A 19,366-nucleotide genomic window follows, 5' to 3' on the forward strand; every position below is an offset into this window, starting at 1 on the left:
TGTGAGGCTGTGTGAGTCATGCGTCCACACTCACAGGTGAGGGCTGGGGCTGACACTGTCAGAAAGCGTCTCTTGTCCCCCTCTGTCTGCAAGCTGCCGGCCTTTCTGTCCTGCTGGGTTGCCAGCTTCCCCGGATGCCGACATGCTGGAGCAGTCTTTGTGCTTCGCTGGATCTTCTTTCCTTCTCTGCTGCCCCCTGGGATGACTTCATTGGTGGCCTCTGATGCCTCAATTTCACCGACTTAAGGTGACCCTCTGGGTTGGGGGCAACAGGAACATCTGAGATCAGGAAACTAAAGCTCCTTCCAGGACAGTTCGTATCTCCTGGGGTCACAACCTGCCCTGCTCAGAGCTTGTTTGGGGACAGGGGAGGGTTCCAAGGCAGAGGGCTGCTCAGAAGAGGCCCCAATTCAGACGCATCTGCACTGACCAGGCCCCTGGGACACAGACCTTTATCTAGAAAAAGGACCCCTGTGGGGAGGGACCCCAGGAGGAAGGCTCTGAACAGTCAGGGGTCCCAGGACAGCCCCCCTGGGAGGAGGAGGGTCCAGACTCAGGCTAGAGGGGCCGGCGAGAGGCCTGTGAACGGAAGGGGGCGCCCGAATACCTGCCAGGCTGGCAGGCTGGGCTGGAAGGCAGCAGGCGGAGCCTGGCCCGTTGGGCAGGGAGGGAGCAGGGGTCCGGCGGGAGCCGGGGGTCAGGCCGCCTCCAGGAACGGCCAGCAGACAGCAGGGGGAGCTTGGAACCCGACTGATCCAGCCCTGACTGCCACCTCTGCCCTGTGAAGCCCAGGCCCTGCTGTTCCTGACCCCCTGGGCAGAGGTGCCCTGCAGGACTGGTCAGTCCTCACAGGCCAGCAGCCGCCCTTGGGGATCACCGTGAGGCTGAGAAAGGCCCTGAAGGGACCGTGGGGTTGTTCCTGAGCCACCCTGGGCTCAACTCTGGGGAGCTGGGGCTCAGCCCGTAGCCTACCAGGCAGGCAGGTGGGGGGTCCCAGTGCAGGTTCAGGCAAGAGGAGCCCGACCGCATCATGTACGCACCGAGCCTGTCAGAGGGCAGCCGGGAGGACACTGGATGCCCCAGGCCCCCCTGAAACTTCAGGGAGGACTCTGTGGTCAGGGTGGGCCTGGGGCCTGGGTGGCCCTGGCTCCTTCCTTATTCTGAGCCCCTCAGCCACTTACTTGGACTGCTGTGAGTCACAAGACTCTTGCCCCAGGTCTCTAGGCAGTGGCGCCTGCATGCAGGGGACTCGCTCACGGGGTCTGTGCGTGGTGGAGGCAGTGCCCACAGGGCTTTGGTTCAGCCTGGTCAAGGTGTGGGAAAGCCCCAGCCAAACCTGCAAGTCCCCCAATCTGCTTGAAGGGAGCTCCTGCTTCATCCTACCCAGGGCCCCGGGGGGCTCAGAAAGGCAAACCTCTGGCCTGCCCCTGACCTGGGGGTGCCTGGAGACTGTGGGGCTAGCAGCGGTGGGAACTGGGCTGGAGTCCTGAGCAGGAGGCAAGGCGCAGGGCAGTGGAGGCGCAGCACCAGGACAGGCGGGGCCCCCGGGGCTCTCCAACCTGGGGCTTAACTGGGGCTTCCGGGTCCTAAGTGTAGGGGCCCTACAGGGTGGGACTCAGTGCCCTCCTTCTAGCCAGTGATACAAACCAGCCTGCCTACCACAAAGCCTGAATCCTGCCTCCTCTTCCTCACCAGAAAACCGGAACGGCCCCCATCCGACTCCCAGAGAGCCCGGACAGCCCCTGCATACCCGATAGCTCAGCCCGGCCGTCTCTCCCGTGGGGGGCCTGGTGGGTAGAACCCAGCTCTCACTCACACAGGGGCTTGGAAAGCTGGGGCGGCTCCCGGGTGACCCCAGGAATCTCCCAGGACGGGAGATGTTGCATGCACACCGCTTCATTCTCTGACCTCCAGGGAGCGCACGACCAGGAGAGCGAGAGGCCTTCCCGCAAGGGAGCCAGAGTGGGCGGGGGCGCAGGCTCCAGTGGCCTCTCCCGCTGCACCACAGTCCCACAGCCCCAAGAGTCCCGGCCAGGTTTGGAGCAGGGGACAGGGGTCTGCATTCCCCAGAGGTGTCAGCCCCCAACCGCCTGCCTCTGTCCCCCAATCCTCTGCTTCTAGCTGGTGTTGACACATCTGACAGCCGGGCCGCCATACGTCCAGGCCCAGGCAGCCAGTGGGTGGGTGGCCAGGGCAGCCTGGGCAGGAAATGGCAGCGCGGCGGAGGGCCATGGAACGTTCCTCCAGCCCGCGCACTCCCTGGTCCCTCTGGCAGCCGGTCCAGGACATGCCTCCGTCTGGGGCTGGGCTCCCACACCCGACAGCCCCCCCATCTCCAGGCCCCTGTGTGTACAGGGGAGGCTTTGAGCACACGGCTCAGAACTGAGGGTCCCCATTCCCCCCTCGTGCCCCTCCTCGGTCAGTCCCTGCGTCTGCCCCCACTCGGTGCTCGTGCCAGCAGTATGAGGGTTTGCGTTGGCTTTTGGCCAAACCCCGGAATGTGCCTGTTGGCTGCACGGCAGCTGTTCTTGGAACCGGGCGACAATGCACAGACTGTCTCTGAGACGTGGGCGGATGGGGTGCAGACTGCCCAGAGCTGTGCACGAGCCCAGACCCCGAGACAAGGCTGAATGGGCTCACACAGGCAGAGACACCAGTGAATGGGCTCAGGGCGTCCAAAGACGCAGCAGAACCTGGAACCGGCGCTGGGGGCCCTGGACCTGGGACTGGGCCTGTGTGGGGTGCGGGGCGCAGGTGGCTGAGGGCACGCGCTGCTGAGAACCCCAATGAATGGGGAGCAGAGCACCCCAATACTCAGACTCACGGGGACACATGGTCCAGGTGCTGAAGAGGGGAATATGAGCGATGGCACCCAGATTCCAGATGGGCATGTACATAGTCACAGGCAAAGGCCACGTCGCCCACATGGGCTACAGAGCACCAGCTGTAGAGTCTTGGGGGGACAAGGCACCCCAATTTTAGGGTCAGTGGGGTTCATGTCTCTCAGATGCTTCTGGGATTGTGGGGGCTTCAGGCCCTTGAGGAAGGGGCACAGACCTCTGGAGGCTTGGGTGGTGAAGCTGAGAATTCATGACTAGGGCACAGAGGTATCTGGACAGGAATGAATGTAGCTCCCACGGCTGAGGCAGCCATGGACGGAAGAGCAGAAAGACGCCGGGGAACTTGGAGCCAGCACCAGCCTCGACCTGGGACGCGTGTCTACGTGTGAGGCAGGCGGTGGGGGCCAGGCTGCCAAAGACCCTGACAGACAGGGCACAAGGCATGGAGCCCTCAGACAGCTAGAGAAGAGCTACTTGAGGGCTCGGAGTGTGGGTGCACACCCACTGTTGCGAGGGTTAGGGTGGAGCCTCCAGAGACCCAGAAACCCAGGGCAGAGCGCCCATCAGGGTGATGGTTGAAGTGCTCATTACCCAGCGGGTCAGAGGAGCGGATGGGACACCCAGTCCGCTGCTGGACACTCAGATAAGAAAGTACTAGAGCCAAACTGTCTGAGTGAATGGGTCCACAGGACATGAGCCTTCACGAGAAGAGGGTCCCCTGCAGTGGGACCAGGAGGGAGGGCGTGTGTCCAGACACGTGGGTGAATGAGGGCTAGGCTCTCCATCCTCCGGGGATGAGGGCACCCCTGCAGATATGTGTGCTATCACCCACACTCTCGGAGGATTCTGGACGCACACCACTCAGAAATGTGGGCAAGGAGCTCCCCTGTGCCCAGGCTGAGAGCTGCAGAACGCACCACCAGCTTCTCGGGTGGAAGGACATGCCGGGGCTCGAAGGGTCAGAAAGCCTCAGGCCTGATATCCAGGGCACCATGACACTCAGAGTGCTGGGGTCCACAATGCCCAGATACTCAGACAAGTGGAGCATCAGGGCCCCAGTTTCTCAGTCATCCAGGTATTCAAGAGATGAGCGTTCCCACTTCCTCAAGCCTCCAAGCCATAGGGTACAGAGACCCACACACTCAGACTGACGGGTACAGGAACCCACACCCCGACATGAATGGGGTAGAGGCTCCAGGTACTTAGAATAATGGGGTATAGATGTCTCGATGTCAGATGGTTGAAGTGGAGGCTCAGCTCCTCAGAGGCACGTTACGGAGTCACAGGAGTGAGCAGCTCTCAGACACGGGCAGACACGAGGGTGGAGGTGGCACCCAGCAGTGAAGTGTGGCTCACAGAGCGTCCGAAACATGAGAACGAGGCATCCGGCTCCCGGCCCTGGGCTGGCACCCAGGCTTCAGTACCATGTGTCATGGGGGATTCAGAGGGTTCAATAGTAGGGGAGCATGCTGTCCTGGCACCCTGGTGACAACAGGAGACCGAGAAGGGGCTGGTCACCCAGCCCTGGGTGAGGAGGGACTGCACAGGCATGCAGGCCACCAGGCTGTGTCCCGCAGCTGTTCTCAACGGTGGGGTGCAGAGACGCTGATGCCAGGGTGCCCGGTTGGACACAGCCCCCAGACAAAGGAAATGGGACCCACACAAAGCTGTGGGGGAGGGGCCCCGGCCACCAGGTCCCCGAGGCCCTTGGGAGATGAGGTCAGCACGGGGAGGACAAGGAGGACCCTTGTCCTCCGACGCGGTGGCCTGCAGTGCCAGGCATCTGCGGAGTTCAGGTGAGGGGTGGCCACCCAGGCACTTCATCACGTGGGCTTTTCATCGCCAGAACCCAGATTCAGATTCTCAGAGGATAGGCACTGAGCCCATGGAATCAATACCCGCCATGTCCAGAGGAGTGGGGTGCAGACCCCCACGTCCAAGATGGAGCAGAGCCTCCTGAAGGCTCACTGATGGGGCGCAGCCTCCCCAGAGGCCCAGGTCATGGGGTACAGCCTCCCCAGATGTCTGGTTGATGGGGTGCAGCCTCTCAGGATGAAGAAGCACAGACAGCCCGAATGAAAGGTGACTGGCACACACAAGCTAAGATACAGAGAATGGGCACAGGGCATCCCAGACCGCAGAGAGCTGTGGCAAGCTGAGTTCCCCCATTCCCATCCATCCCGCGCCCCAGCCCCGAGGAACGTAGACGTGGAGGGAGGCCGGGGTCAGAGCGGCGGGCAGGGCGAACACGCACTCGCCCAGCACATTTCTGTGCGTGCCAGTGACTCCTGGCTCCCCAGAGCCTTGTGTTCCAACCTCAAACATTCCCCAGGCGACCTCAGAGGAAGCTTCCCCATCCAGGAGCCCCACCAGGGTCTCCATGGGGCTGCTGGCTGCCAAGCCGCTGTCTCGAGGCCTCCGGGCTGGCCTCGGGCTCCAGTTCTGTTTGGTTTTCTCCTTCCTGCCCTGGAACCTCAGACGCCCGTCTGGCCGTGAAGGCGCCCATATTCTGGAGAAGGTACAAAGACCCTACACAGCCAGAGGCAGAGAATCTCGCTCGGGGCACGTAGCTCAGCTGTGCCCTGGGGCCGGCATCCAGCCACCCTGCTTGCCTAAAAGCCCCGCTGGGCAGCCTGCGGCCCCTCTCATCCCAGACTGGCCAGACTAGGAGACAGACCCGTGCCCTGTGCAAACACCAGAAGGACGTGCACATCCGCACACACCCAGGGCTGCGTGTGACCGGAGGGGCCCAACACGCGCATGCGTGGCCCACACGTGCCCCTGCTGGGGCCCAAAAGCATCCTTGGAGCCCGGGCTATGTCCCCCATACGTGCTGCCTGACCACCCACCGGCCCAGCCTGCTGAGGCAGGTTTTCCCGTTAAGCATTAACCAGCAGTGATAAGGGCTCTGGGAAATGTCCTGGCCTGGGAGGGCCACTCCAAGGTGGGCCCAGCTCATGGACCTGACTCGACTGGCCGGACGAGATTAACCAGCCAGAGCAGAGGAGGGAGCTCAGGCTACAGGCCTTGCTTGGGGGTCCAACTGAAGCAAGGGACACTGAGGTTAGACTGGAGTGAGGACTTCCGGCCGCTCGCTCAGGGGCCAGAGGCTGAGGGGGTCCTTCATTAGGAAACCAAGAACTCAAGAGACTGGGCCAGCCCAGCAGGAGACAAAGGCACGGAGGGGAGTGTCCTGAAGGTGCCTGGGCCTGGAGGTCGAGGCAGGCGCAGAGCCAAGCAGGCCCACCCGGTCCTCTGCAAGCCCCTGTCCCACACTGCCCCGGGCAGCCCCCGCCCGGCCACTGTCCTCCTCACACTTGTCCTCCGACCCACAGCACCTGAGCGTGCTCTCTTCCAAGCCAGGCGGCCCTGTGCCTCGGGACCCCTCCCCCGTGTCAGGACCTGCCCAAACCAGGTTCAACCAGTCCCCCTCCTGCTGCCCCTCACCAAGGCCAGCCCTCTCGGGCCCGTCACCCCCTCCAGCTGGCTCCAAGCCAGCAAAGCTGGGCAGGACTCAAGGTGCCCCCAGCCCCAAGAGACCCTTGGAAATAGGCTGGAGCCCAGATGCTCAGCCCCTGGGCCTCGGAGAGACCTTCCTCCCAAAGGGAGTTTCCCAGCTCTCACGGGCCAGCAGTTCCGGCCACGAGGTGGGGCTCCTGCAGCTGTGGCCCCCGCACCCCTCCTCCCCAAGGAGAGCCTTCCGTCACCAGAGGCAGTGCTGCCTGAGAGCTGGACCGGCCTCCGGGTGCCCAGGGTCTGAGAGGAAGGCCTGGTGGCTGTCTGGGTCCGGGGAAGCAGGGGCGTCAGGTGAGTGCGTTTATACCTGGGGGCTGCCAGCCCCGGCACGTGGGGAAGTCTTGTTTTTCAGAGGAAGGACCCACAGAAAGGTGCTCCTATGGAAGCCAAAAACATTTCACTTGCACGCACCATGGAGGGAGTCATTATTAGCAAGCCGAAAACAAGTGCCCGGCCTTGGGCTGACAAGAAGTCTAAAGGAGGGGGCTCACCCACGTTCTGCCTGGTTGGGGCTGGGGGTCCCAATGGGGAGGGAACACAGGGTGGAATTCAGTACAAGGCATCATGGCAGGTCTGGGGGTCCTGGGGTGACCAGGGAAGGCTCCCTGGAAGAGGTGGGCTCATGCAGGCCTTGGAGGGCGAGCGGGATGGGGATGCAGCTGAAGGAGCAGAGTAGCCACCTTTGTGGGGAGAGTGAAGCTGGTTCCAGAGCCCTAAGGAGCCTCCCGGAGCGCGTGGCCGGGGGCGGAGGGTGAGGGTGGCCAGGGAGGTGGGACCATCTCCTTTCCTGGGAAAACATGACGCAAACCCGCAGAGGAGGTTTTCCCAGCGTGGCCACAGGAGATGGACACCCAAAGCTAGACAACGGGGAGAGCGGCCCGGGAGGATCAGGGAGGGAGGACGGGGGGGTTCCGGGGTGGGGGCCGGGAGGCCCAAGAGCCCCCAGCACCTAAGGGTCTCCAGGCCCCATCCCCAGGAGCCGCGCTGGAGTCCGGGTCCCAAGGGGCAGACGGCGCCATCTGGTGGCCATGCGCTCACTGCACCTGCACCTCCTCGTGGTCCCGGCGGTCCAGAGGGACCCTGCACCTTCCCAGGCCTCAGGACAACCCCCAGCGCCAACAGCCAGCTCCCCCAGGGTCCTGGGGTTCTCTGGAGCAGCTTCTGGGTGGCTCCTGTGCTCCTCTGGGGACAAGATCACCAGGCTGGCCCAGGAGTCCTGCTGGCCTGCAGCAGCAAATCACTGCAGGGATGCTCTCCCCGCTCACCCAGACTGTTCCTAGACTAAAGGAGGGGGCATGCAGCAAAGCGGGCACGCAGGGGAGGGGCGCACGCACAAACACGCACACATGCCTGCACGCACAGGTCGAGATTCTGTATTGGAGACTCATCCTGAATCTCAACCATGAAAATCTCTAGTGAAGCGACTTTAATCTCAGCATGCATACAGTCTTCGGCATTTCAGGAGAAGTTGACTTTCAACTCCACATGGGGAGGAGACAGTGGCCTGTTTGAATCTGGCCTGCACAGTCCTGCTCCAGGGACCCTGTGGACCCAGCTCCTGCCATCAGCTGCTAGTAGGGCACTCCACCAGCCACATCTTCGACGCCCGACCCACCTGGGAGTGTCCCCCAGGGCTGAGGGGCTGTGGAGGCCTGTGAGCTTCCCTGCACCCCCATACTCCATCTGCAGGGATTCACCCAAGGGGTCCCCTGAACAGGACCAACTCCGTAACTTGTGAGGCCCAGTGCAGAATGAAAATGCAGCCTCTCGTTCCAAAATGAAGAATTTCAAGATGATCACAGCACGCGTTAAACCAGGGCGGGACCCCTCTGAGCACGGGGCGCTGTGCTCAGGGTGCAGCCTGGGAAGCCGGCCCTGACCACCCCATCTCCTTTGTGTGCCTGTAATCCCTCCACCTGCAGTGCTGGCCCCTCTGCCTGCGGGACAGCCTGGGCTCCTCAGGCCATGCCAGCCTCCAGGGCTACAAAACTGGAGCTCCCAGCCTCAGCCCACTTACCTATGAAACGCCTGGCCGGCTGAGCTCAGGGCGTGGAGCTGGTAGGCAGCCTGGTCTGCAAGTGTGCTGGGCCCTCCCCCACTCTTTGAGCTGCTCCCCTTCTCTGAACACTGGGGATTTGGGTCAGTTCTGGGAGCACAGTTGCCTTTCCAGCCTGCCGGGCAGTGGGGCGCTGATGCTGTGTGTGTGTGTGTGTGTGTGTGTGTGTGTGTGTGTGTGTGTGTCTGGACTCATGGAGGGGTCCCTTTCCATCTCCTTGCTCTGCACCAGGCTGGGGGACTGCAGAGGTGAGGGGATCTCATCTGAACAGCTGCTTATTCCTGAGGGATGGCCCGGGCTGTGCCCCTAAAGCCAAGCTGACTTGGACACGGCAGGAGGGGTCCCAGGCACTCATGGGCAAAGCTGGTGAGGCTCAGATGTGGAGGAACAGAGTCTCCTGGCCGGCTGCAAGGTGGACTCAGGGAACAGCTGAGCCAGGGAGTCACCCTAGGCCTGGGGTCACTGTGGGCCCATGTGGCACCCTGGTTCCTCTGCCTGTAGGTGGGAGGAGCCAGCCCGGCCAGGTGTGCTCCCTCCCCAGGCCCTGGGCAGGGGGGTGCAGGGGCCAGCAGCTGCGCCCGCCCCACCCTCCTTCCCACCCACATGCCGAAGGGTGGCCGGGCAGGCAGGTGGGCGAGTCCGGGCGGCGGCTGAGTCAGTGTGCAAGGAATGTTCTGGCCGCTCCCAGCTGCACCCTGCCCCTACCTGCCCCCACCTCACCTTTGTCCCCAGGCGCTGCGGCCCTGAGCCTCTGCCAGGAATGCACCTTCAGCCCAGGCCTGCTCAGTGAGCCCCTGACAGCCAGCCCTGCTCCTCCCCCCAGGAGCCTGCAGACCCCTGTGGGCTTCCAAGTGGCTTACCATGGGGGGCCCCAGCTGTGGGGGGTCCAGGGGTAGGGGCAAGGAAGTGATGGGACCTCAGAGATGAGAACTCCCAGGGATGAGATGTGACCCCCAGGCAGGGCCCAGGGTCCAAGGCCCAGGAGAGAGAGGCAGGGAAGCAGAGGGCTTCCTGGTGGAGGAGGCATCCTACAGTGGGGGCAAGTGTGCTCTGAGGTCCAGTGAAGGCAGGGACCCAGCTGCCCAGGCCCTGCCTGTCTGGCTGGGGCTGGGGGCTGGGGGGAGGTGGCCAGGAGGCCGGGCCTGGGCAGCCAAACTGGAGCCTTGGCCAGGGTCCAGCGCCTCCCTCCCTTCAGCTTCCTGCCTCGCAGAACCCTCGCCCCTGGCCACCCCGGGCTGCCTCCTTGCCCAGGCAGACCCAGCGCTGGCTGCTGCCAGGCAGATGGGGTAGTGGGCAGGGGTTGGAGGGGCCACCCTCCCAGCTGACCCAGCCTCCTGGACCATTTCCTCTAAGCCAGCAGGGCAGAAAGATGGGGCACTCGCCAGACTCCCCCAGTGTCCCAGCCCCAGCTGGCACCACAGCTCTGTCCGGGCTCATTCCAGACCTCATCGCCAGGACCCCCTGTGAGTTGTGGGACTCCCAAATGGGGTGTGGGGATAGCCAGCCAAGTGGGCGCTGCAGCCGTCCCCCCATGCGCTGAGCCTGGCCTCCACCTCAGGGCCCAACTGGGCTGGCACAGCTGGCGCCTTTGCCTCGGGCGTCCCCCTCCTCTCCGGCCTCCTCTCCGCTGTCTGCTGCTGCTGCCGCTGCCACAGGAAGAAGCCCAGAGACAAGGAGGCCGTGGGCTTGGGCAGTGCCTGGGGCACGACCACCACCTGCCTGGTGAGGAGCGGCTCCTCTCCCAGTCAGTCCAGAGAGGGCAGCTTGAAATCCAGGCTCCAGGGCCCAGGACAGCTGAGTGGGCTCAGCCCCAGGGACACTTTACTCCCCCCGAAACAGGGGTGACGAGGGCCTTCCTGGCAGGCAAAGTGGGTGGACAGAGGTGAGGAGGAGGCAGTATGAGAGGGGCGGCTCCATGGGCCAGCGGGAGCCACAGCAGGTTCTTGAGGAAGGCCGGGGTGAACAGACACCACGTTTGGGGTGGGTTTGGTGGGTCTCACAGAGCGAAGCTGAGGGTTTGTGCCTGCCGGGTGGCCTGCCCGGAGGTGGGGGTCTTGACCCATGTCCTGCAAATGCTGCCGGGAGCCCAAGGCTCCGATGGGGCATTGGCGGCAGCAGCACCTGGCCCATGTCCCGACCCACCAGGTGCAGCCGGATGTGGAGAGTCTGCAGCCCAGCCCGGCGGCCGCTCCGCCATGGGGGTGCCTGCAGCTCTCCCTGGAGTACGACTCTGGAAGGCAGGAGGTGAAGGGCCCCAGGTTCTGCGAGTTTCCGGAGAGGGTGACGGGTGAAGGGCCCACCCTGTGCCCTGGGTGGTGGGCAGGCCCCTTGGCTGAGCCCACTCCCCTGGCTCCCGGATCCGGGTGGGCCTGAGGCAGGCAGCCGACCTGAGGCCCGGGGGCACCGTGGACCCCTATGCCCGGCTCAGCATCTCCACCCAGGCTGGGCACAGGCACGAGACAAAGGTGCACCGAGGCACACTCTGCCCCGTGTTTGATGAGACCTGCTGCTTCCATGTGAGTCAGGGCTGGGCGGCTGGGCGGCTGGGGGGGACTGGGCGGCTGGGTGGCTGGGCAGCTGGGGCGGCTGGGCTGGGGCAGAGGGCCTGGCTCTTGCCACTGCCTCAGGTCCCGCAGGCGGAGCTGCCAGGGGCCACCCTGCAGGTGCCGCTTTTCCACTTCAGGCGCTTCTCGGGGCACGAGCCCCTGGGTGAGCTCCGTCTGCCACTGGGCACCATGGATCTGCAGCACGTTCTGAAGCAGTGGTACCCCCTGGGCCCGCCAGGTGCCACCGAGGTGAGGCATTAATCACCAGGCTCCAGCCCCTCCTGCAGCCCGAGGCAGAGCTGGCAGGGACCCTGCCCTGTGGGACATGGGAGGGACTGAGGCCTGATGGGCAGCAGCTGTGGGGGCCTGAACCCCAGCTTGGCCAGAAGGGCCCTCCGGAGCTGACGCCCTCTCGATGCCTGCAGCCTGAGCAGGTCGCGGAGCTGTGCTGCTCCCTCCAGTACGTGCCCGGCTCAGGCCGGCTAACCATGGTGGTGCTGGAGGCCCAAGGCCTGCGTCCAGGACTGGTAGGTGAGGGTCACACGTGCCCACGCTGGTGCACAACGGTGGGACCCTGTGCTCAGCCCCAGCCCGGGTCAGCGTCTCCACCTCCGGCCCCTCTTGCCTGTCCAGAGCCCTACGTGAAGGTCCAGCTCATGCTGAACCAGAGGAAGTGGAAGAAGAGAAAGACAGCTGGCAGAAAGGGCACGGCTGCCCCCTACTTCAACGAGGCCTTCACCTTCCTGGGGCCCTTCAGCCAGGTCCAGGTGGGCTGCCGGGAGGCAGGGACAGATCGGGACCCAGTGCCAGACCCTGCTGACCACGGTCTTTCTCCCCCAACCCCGCCCCGTGCTCTGTCTCTGCACAGAATGTGGACCTGGTACTGGCCATCTGGGACCGCGGCCCGCAGCTCGGGGCCGAGCCGGTGGGCAAGGTGCATCTGGGTGCCCGGGCCTCGGGGCAGCCCCTGCAGCACTGGGCGGACATGCTGGCCCAGGCCCGGCAGCCCGTGGTCCAGTGGCACCCCCTGCGGCCGGTCAGGGAGGTGGACCGAGCGCTGGCTCCGCAGCCCCGCCTGCCCCTGCCCCTGCCCCGCTCCGGAACACACCATGGGCCTCGGTCTCCCCGCTGAGCCCGGCCACTTGCCCAGGCTGCCCTGCAGGACCATTGCAATAAACGCCTTCTCCTGCCACTGTGTGTCCAGCTGGAACCTGGGGGGACGCAGACACAGGGCCTGGTTCCACTCACCAGGGCCCCCCACAAGGACAGGGGAGGGGCTGCTCTCCAGGCTCAGCCGGGCCCTGAGGTCTCTGACCCATCCCTGCTGGACCGCCGGGTAGGAGTGAGGAACCTCCCCAGGAGCACAGATTCCCCACCCCCCCCCCCACACTCTGGCTCCCCACCACCCCATCACCTCCTGGGCCACCTGGGAAGACCGGGGAGGTGGGTTCCAGAGAGTCAGGCCAGCTGGGATGGGGCGGGTGGGAGGCAGCCTTGTAGGGACACAGCTCGGCCGGGCCTTCCCGCGTGAGCAGCAGGGGGCAGCAGATGCCTTCGGAAGCCGCCGAGGCCTGTAGGGGCTCCGCCCTGGCCGCTTCCCCTCTCCGTCCCCCACACATCTGGGCTGCCTTAGCGGCTGGAGCCTCCACGCTGCTGTCTCCTCTGATCCTCCCCACGGGGCTGGGGCCAAGAGCCCCCGCTCCGAGAGGGTGCCAAGTCACGGTCCCGGGGCCTCTGCAGGGTGGGGGCTGCGGAGCTGGGGGGGAACAAGGGCCTCGGGCCTGGGTGAGAAGGGCAGTGCCGGGCCTGCCCGGGCAGCCAGGCGGGCCCCAAGCCCCCTCGGGTCAGAAAGGCTCCCAACGCGGGTGGCGCCACCCTCCTTAGGCTGAAGGATGTGTTCCAAGTCTCCGGAGGGGACTGTGGCAAGGCGTTCCAGGCAGGCTGGGAGGGGCGCAGCGCATGTACAGCGAGCCCCTCATTCCCAGTCCTGCTCCCCAGGCAGGAAGACGGCTTCACGCAGGGAGGGGGGGCCCCCAGCCCTCGGCCGCTGTGGCAGGGCCTGGGAGGCCTCACCCCAGGAGCCAGGCTTGCAGAAGGGGGTCAGGCGTGGGCTGAAGGGGGGACCGGCCCACTGCAGGGGCCCAGTGGGGGAGCTGGCCAGCAGAGAGGCTGTGGCTGAGCCCAGCAGGCAGCCCGGTTGGTGAGCTGATGCTGACCTCGGGCGAGGTGGGGTGAGGTGCGCATCCTTGAAGGGTAACCCCTCGGCCGACCTGAGCTGTGTGCCCGGCCGACGCCCCAGGCAGAACCAGGCACCAGTGTCCTCAGGCTCCTTACAAGAACCGCAGAGGCGTCTCCAGCACGTCACTGAGCCCTAAATAGAGCCGCCCAGCCGCGGCGCCTCACCAAGACTTCTTGGACTGGGCGGCAGCACGCGGCCAGGCCAGGCGGCCGGACAGGTGGGGAGGTCTCTGTGGCTTCCTCGCCCCCATTGGTCTGAGGAGGACTTCATGCCCTTTCTGAGCAGGGGCCCAGCCTGGGGGAGGCCATTTATACCCCTCCCCCTGGGCCCACCAGCCCAACTCGCCACTGCCGGCCTGACCTCACGCCCAGCCCTGCTGCCCAGATTCTAGGTGAGGCCCGGCCCGGCCCGCCGAGGCCAGGGGACAGGGCATGGCTTGAGCTAGTTTGAGGGAGGATGCCCTGAGGCCGGGGTCTGGGGGTCGGGGGGATGCCACCAGCAGCCTCCTTTGGGGGCCTTCACAGACCGGGGAATGAGAGGGAGAGGCTTGGGAGGCAGCTCTGGCTCCAGGCAGGCCCTGACGACCAGGCTTCACCTCTGGGGACCCTGGAAGGAGAGTTTAGGAGTCAAGAAACCCCCGAACCTGAGCCCCCAGGCCACACTGAGGAGCGGTCCTTCCACGCACTTAGGCCCAAAGCCAAAGACGGAGGGTTAAAAATAACAGCGTCGCTCAGGCGGCCACCTGCGCTGGCCCGTCCCCCCCCTCCCTCAGGGACAGCTGCAGCTCCTCAGGCTATGCCTGGGACATTTTGGGAACACTTTCTCCTCTTACTTCTCACCCTGGGGAATTCCAAGACATTGTCCTTGAAGGAGGTCAGAGTACGGGGTGGGGCGGGAGAGGGGCATCAGCGGGAGGCCTGCACCCTTTACCAGCTACTGGGCGAAGGTGTCGTGGTAGCCAGGCCCGGGCAACACCTCTGCCTTCCTCTCCCCACAGGCTCCAAGCTCAGGACCTCAGGATGGGAGAGTAAGTGTACCCCCACACACTGCCCCTGCCACCTCCCGCCCCGTCCACCCCATCACAAATCCCACCCCTATGGCCATGGCCCTAACCTCTCTCTTCTCTCCCCGCCCGGCCTGCGTTCTCCCTCCCTGGACAGTGAGGAGGTAAGTACTTGCTGGGGCACAAACATGGTGGGGAGGGGCTCCCCCAACTTGGGATAGGTCATAGGTTGCAGCCTCAAGGCCCTGAGACCCTCCCTGCTGGCAAAAGTGCCCCATCCACCCACCAAGAGAGGAAGTGGCTGCGCCATGCCTTCTGGGCAGGGCAAGTGTGGCTGTGGCCTGGTCACAGGGAATCACTTCTTCTTTCTGATTCCTGCACTTCCCGCCCCCACCTTGCCAGCCGAGCTACCCCAGACTGGCCCTGTGGCCTGACTCCTCTTCCCCAGCCCCTGCCCCCCAGCACATGTACCACCTGGGCAAAGTGTCACGCACCACACAGCGCCGTGTCCCAGAGCGAGGTCTGGGCCCGGGGAAGGCCCAGCCTCCCCATCACGGTCTCGGGAGCCCCCAGGCTCCGCTGGTCCCTGGGCAGGAGCCCCCGACCTGGCCAGGGAGTATGGAAGGGGGTGGGGGGGGTCCAGGCTTGGAGGCCCTGACTCTGTCCCCTGTCCCTGCCATGCAGAAGCGGAACAGGGCCATCACGGCCCGCAGACAGCACCTGAAGGTAGGTGTGGGCACCTGAGGGGTTGTCCGGGTGGGTCTGCGGGGGTGGGGGAGCCGGCCGCAGCCCCTCACTGCCTGTCCCGCCACAGAGCGTGATGCTGCAGATCGCGGCCACGGAGCTGGAGAAGGAGGAGAGCCGCCGCGAGGCGGAGAAGCAGAACTACCTGGCGGAGCACTGCCCGCCGCTGCACATCCCGGGCTCCATGTCTGAAGTGCAGGTACTGCCCCCCCACCGCAGCCAGCCTGCCTGCTGCCTCAGTTTCCCCACTTGTCAAGAGGGCCAGCGGGTGGTCAGGGCAGGGGCCGGTGACGGTGGCGGCCAAATGTCAGGATGGCCGCCCTCCCCCACGCCCACCCCCAGGAGCTCTGCAAACAGCTGCACGCCAAGATTGACGCGGCCGAAGAGGAGAAGTACGACATGGAGGTGAGGGTGCAGAAGAGCAGCAAGGAGGTGAGTGGTGGCGGCGGGCAGCGGCCCCCCCAGGCGGGTGGGCGGACAGGCAGGGAGCTGAGGCCACCAGGACCTCGGGCCCCACCTGGCTCCCGTGCCCACAGCTGGAGGACATGAACCAGAAGCTGTTCGATCTGCGGGGCAAGTTCAAGCGACCCCCGCTGCGGAGGGTGCGCATGTCGGCCGACGCCATGCTCAAGGCCCTGCTGGGCTCCAAGCACAAGGTGTGCATGGACCTGAGAGCCAACCTCAAGCAGGTCAAGAAGGAGGACACAGAGAAGGTGCGTGCCACAGGGGAGCACCACCCACGCCTGCCCTGCTGGGGAAGCACCTCCCACTCCTGCCCCGCTGGGGGAGCACCACCCACGCCTGCCCTGCCGGGGGAGCACTACCCACACCCGCCCTCTCCCTGGGGAGCACTTCCCACACCTGTCCTGTCTCTGGGAGCACCACCCACACCCACCCTGTCTCTGGGGAGCACCATCCACACCTACCCTGCTGGGGGAGTACCTCCCACACCCACCCTGTCTCTGGGGAGCACTTCCCACACCCACCTTCTCCCTGGGGAGCACCTCCCACACCTGCCTTGTCCCTGGGGAGCACCTCCCACACTCGCCCTGCTATGGGTCCGCACTGCCCTGCCAGGTGCCCTGCACCACTGCTCCTCCAGGGTGCTGTGCAGGGGACACTCTACTGCCCAATGCAGAGGGGAACCTGAGGCTGAAGGTGGTGTGGACCAGGGTGTGTGAGTGGCTGGGTGGGCCTGAGCTCTCTCCCGCCCCACCCCAGGAGCGGGACCTGCGAGACGTGGGTGACTGGAGGAAGAACATCGAGGAGAAGTCGGGCATGGAGGGCCGGAAGAAGATGTTTGAGTCGGAGTCTTAGGCTCCTCGTCGGCCCACGCCTGCCCGGGGCCAGCTCCCAGCAGAACACTCCGGGGGCATGCCCCAGAGCCTGCCACGGAGGGCTGGCCTCATGTCCACTGTCAATAAAGGATCTGAATCCCCATGGCTGGTCTGGTCTGGCTCTCCCCAGCCTCATTGGCTGTGCTCTGGGCCCTGGCCTCGGTGGCCTGCTGTATGGTCAGGGGCCTGAGGGTTTCAGCCGGGGAGGGAGGCTGCTTCCAGCAAGGAGCTGCGTCCGGGAAGGCCCTGCAGGGGAATCCACCCACTTGGGGAACGTGGAGGGGCGTGCCTGCACAATGGGCCATGGGATCTGGGCCTTGGGATCAGCACGGTACTGGGGGCTGGCCCGGTCTCTGGTCCTTACTGCCACCCTGAAAGCGGTCTGTGTCACTCTTCACCACACCAGGGGACCAAGAGGCCTATGCCCACCAGCGACCGCGCCCAGGCCCCAGTGTGGCCCCAATTCTCCTTTCCACTCGGCCCCAAGACCCTAGCCCCATCTGGCTGCCAAGGACAGGGCTCTGACAGGCTCTGACAAGGCTGGTGACAGCAAGGCCGCCTTGTATCAGTCCCGCTCTTTGAAGGCTGCCAGAGCAGGCACGCCAAGGTCCCCCTGCTCAGATCTTCACTGAGGAGACTGCCAGCCCGCGCTCTGCCCTTGCCCTCTGGAGGTCCCGCTGATTGATCTGCCGGAGGTACGACGTGCAGCGGCAGTTCCGCCTCGGGCTGCCTTGAGGACTGACGTCAACGGGCGCCCGGGATGGCCTTGGCCCCGCCCCGCGGGCATTCTCCAGCCCTGGCATTCAGCTCTGACCTTTACTGCAACTGAAGCCCCACACCAGGCTGAACCCCCACCCGGGACTTCTCCTGGAGCCCCCTGTAGGGAAAGGCCAGGCCACGAGCCTGAAGTAGGGTAGCTGGGGGCCAGGGGAGCACTGCCTGGTGGGTGCAGCTGGGGCAGACATGCAGGGTCCTCCATGCCATGATGATGGGACCAGGTGCAGCCTGGGGTGGAGGGGATCATGGGGCACAGAAGTATGGCTTGACACCTGGCCTGTGGGGGAGACACTGCTCAAGGCCGAGCCTCAGCTGAGCCTGAAGGAGGACAAGCGTGGAGGCCACGATGTGCCCTGCGCAGAGCCAGACAGGCAGGCAGACGCACAGGTGGAGGCAGGGCCTGGCCACAGACCCCCTTGCAGGGGATCCGGCAGCTCTGTGGCGCCTGTGCCCACCGGGAAAGAGGCTGGACCCAGTCTCACGGGGTATCAGGGCCAAGGGCAGAGAATCGGGGCTGGAGTTCACACCTGGCTCAACCACAGGATTCCACTCGGCCGGCCGGAGCAGATGCACTACATGGGAAAATCACCTTTTTCATCTTAAAGCAAGGAGATGTCGAACACAAACACAAAATGTCAAAGAATGATCCCCTGGGGTGGGTGGGATGGGGGCAGAGCAGGATCGGAGCCGAGTGAGGACCCCCGTGCTGATGGAGGTCTGGGGGAACGTTTGCACTCCTGGGCTGGATAGCTGCTGTATGGGTGTTTGTTTGTTAAATATCCAATAAACGAGTGAATGAATAAAAGAATGAGGGAAATGAGAGGCTTGAAGAAACCAAACCAGCAAATCTCAAACTGGCCCCCCTCTGAGCCCGGCTCCATCTCCCTTGGGTGATTCTGGCGGTGATGCTGGAAGAGGCCTGAGGCATGGGGCCGGCCCCCAGCTCTGCATTCTCGAAAGACCTCAGCAGGGTGGAGCACAGCTGAAGTCACCACAAGGTTCAGGGAGTGAGGAATGGAGACGTGGAAGGGGCCGGGTCCCCAGGACATGAGGGACATGAGGAAGCCAGGCCTTTGCTGGGGGCACAGGCGGGTGGGGCTGCCCTCCAGGACTGGAGGAAGTGGCTTTGGGAGGAGGTGAGGCACTCCCTTTGGGCTGCTGGGTTTGGGGGCCCTGTGGAAATTCTGGCTGAGAGCTGGCCCAGGCAGCTGGAGCAGGGGCGGGGCTGGAGATGGGAATGTGGGTGTCCTGGGTGGTGAGTCCATGGGCAGAGATGCCCAAGGCCAGGGCGAGAGGAGAGGAGGGGGAGGGTGGGGACAGCCAGGGCAGCTAGAGTGGCCACCACGAGCCCCAGAGGAGTCCTGGAAGAGAAGGGGACGGGCCCAGGGCAGGGGATGTGGGTAGCCCTGTGTGAGGCTCTGGAGGTCAGGAAAACATGGCCTCTGAAGTCCCATGTGACCCTGGGCTGTGGCCAGGAAGGAGTTGGGGAAGACCAGGCACAGTGAGCCAAGGAGGGAGGGGGCTGGGAGGAAGTGCACGGGGCACCCCCGGAGACAGAGGGCAGGGGTTCCTCGGGAGGTGCAGGGCCGGCGTGGGTGCAGGGCAGACATGGGCGCATCTGCACGAGTGGGCATTTCCTGCTCTGCCACTGAGTGGCTGAGACGCAGACCCCCAGAGTCACGAGCACACCAGGCTGCAGGCCTGCTTTCCTAAAACCATCCTGCCCTGAAGGCCCCGGGATCCTCGGAAGAGAGGCTGACAGCAGGGCGGGGCGGGGAACGTGCAGGAAGAGCCTGCCATGTCCTTTCTGCCAGGAGGCCCCAGTGACGCAGAGCGCCTGCCCTGCGCCCCCGCTGACGGGAGCAACCGTCAGGACACAGACTGGCAGACAAGATAACAGCAGTGTCCGGGGTAAACGTGCAGAACCTCACAGCCGCGCTGAGGTCACACAAAAGAACATCTGCATTCCAAGGAAACAGACCTTCAAGTCTTTAGGAGTCAGGGAGGGAGACAGAGAGGCAGAGAGACACAGACAGAGACAGGGAGACAGGGAGACAGAGAGACAGAGAGACGGAAAGATAGAGACAGATGGAGAGACACAGAGAGACAGAGAGACACAAAGACAGAGAGACAGAGAGGCAGAGAGACACAGACAGAGACAGGGAGACAGGGAGACAGAGAGATGGAAAGACAGAGACAGAGAGATGGAGAGACAGAGAGAGACACAAAGACAGAGAGACAGAGATAGAAGGACAAGAGACAGAGAGACAGACACAGAGGCAGAGAGACAAAGAGGCAGAGACAGGCA

The 19,366-nt window shown here is 64.5% G+C and overlaps 2 protein-coding genes across 2 annotated transcripts; both read left to right on the forward strand.

Moving 5' to 3' along the window:
* The first annotated feature begins 4,554 nt into the window (after positions 1-4,554).
* On the forward strand, positions 4,555-16,384 carry TNNI2 (troponin I2, fast skeletal type). The gene is made up of 6 exons (XM_074401842.1): positions 4,555-4,560; positions 14,883-14,926; positions 15,015-15,143; positions 15,287-15,376; positions 15,481-15,657; positions 16,166-16,384. The coding sequence occupies exons 3-6, from the start codon at positions 15,021-15,023 to the stop codon at positions 16,259-16,261; spliced, it is 486 nt and encodes a 161-aa protein (XP_074257943.1). The 5' UTR covers positions 4,555-4,560; positions 14,883-14,926; positions 15,015-15,020; the 3' UTR covers positions 16,262-16,384.
* SYT8 (synaptotagmin 8) lies at positions 9,472-12,177 on the forward strand. The gene is made up of 7 exons (XM_010331129.3): positions 9,472-9,875; positions 9,971-10,134; positions 10,558-10,655; positions 10,769-11,207; positions 11,384-11,489; positions 11,592-11,725; positions 11,827-12,177. Exons 1-7 carry the CDS (start codon positions 9,782-9,784, stop codon positions 12,088-12,090), a joined length of 1,299 nt encoding a protein of 432 aa, XP_010329431.2. The 5' UTR covers positions 9,472-9,781; the 3' UTR covers positions 12,091-12,177.
* Positions 16,385-19,366: the final 2,982 nt, after the last annotated feature.

Source organism: Saimiri boliviensis, chromosome 6 (genome assembly GCF_048565385.1).
Source record: "Saimiri boliviensis isolate mSaiBol1 chromosome 6, mSaiBol1.pri, whole genome shotgun sequence".
NCBI lineage: Eukaryota > Metazoa > Chordata > Mammalia > Primates > Cebidae > Saimiri > Saimiri boliviensis.

Bases quoted from the DNA above. Each gene is read 5' to 3' on its own strand.
- SYT8 (XM_010331129.3), top strand. From the start codon at position 9,782: ATGGGGCACTCGCCAGACTCCCCCAGTGTCCCAGCCCCAGCTGGCACC. The intron at 9,876-9,970 runs GTGAGTTGTGGG...CCTCCACCTCAG, and splicing joins CCTCATCGCCAGGACCCCCT to GGCCCAACTGGGCTGGCACA. The intron at 10,656-10,768 runs GGTGAAGGGCCC...CCCTGGCTCCCG, and splicing joins TACGACTCTGGAAGGCAGGA to GATCCGGGTGGGCCTGAGGC.
- TNNI2 (XM_074401842.1), top strand. From the start codon at position 15,021: ATGCTGCAGATCGCGGCCACGGAGCTGGAGAAGGAGGAGAGCCGCCGC. The intron at 15,144-15,286 runs GTACTGCCCCCC...GCCCACCCCCAG, and splicing joins GCTCCATGTCTGAAGTGCAG to GAGCTCTGCAAACAGCTGCA. The intron at 15,658-16,165 runs GTGCGTGCCACA...GCCCCACCCCAG, and splicing joins AGAAGGAGGACACAGAGAAG to GAGCGGGACCTGCGAGACGT.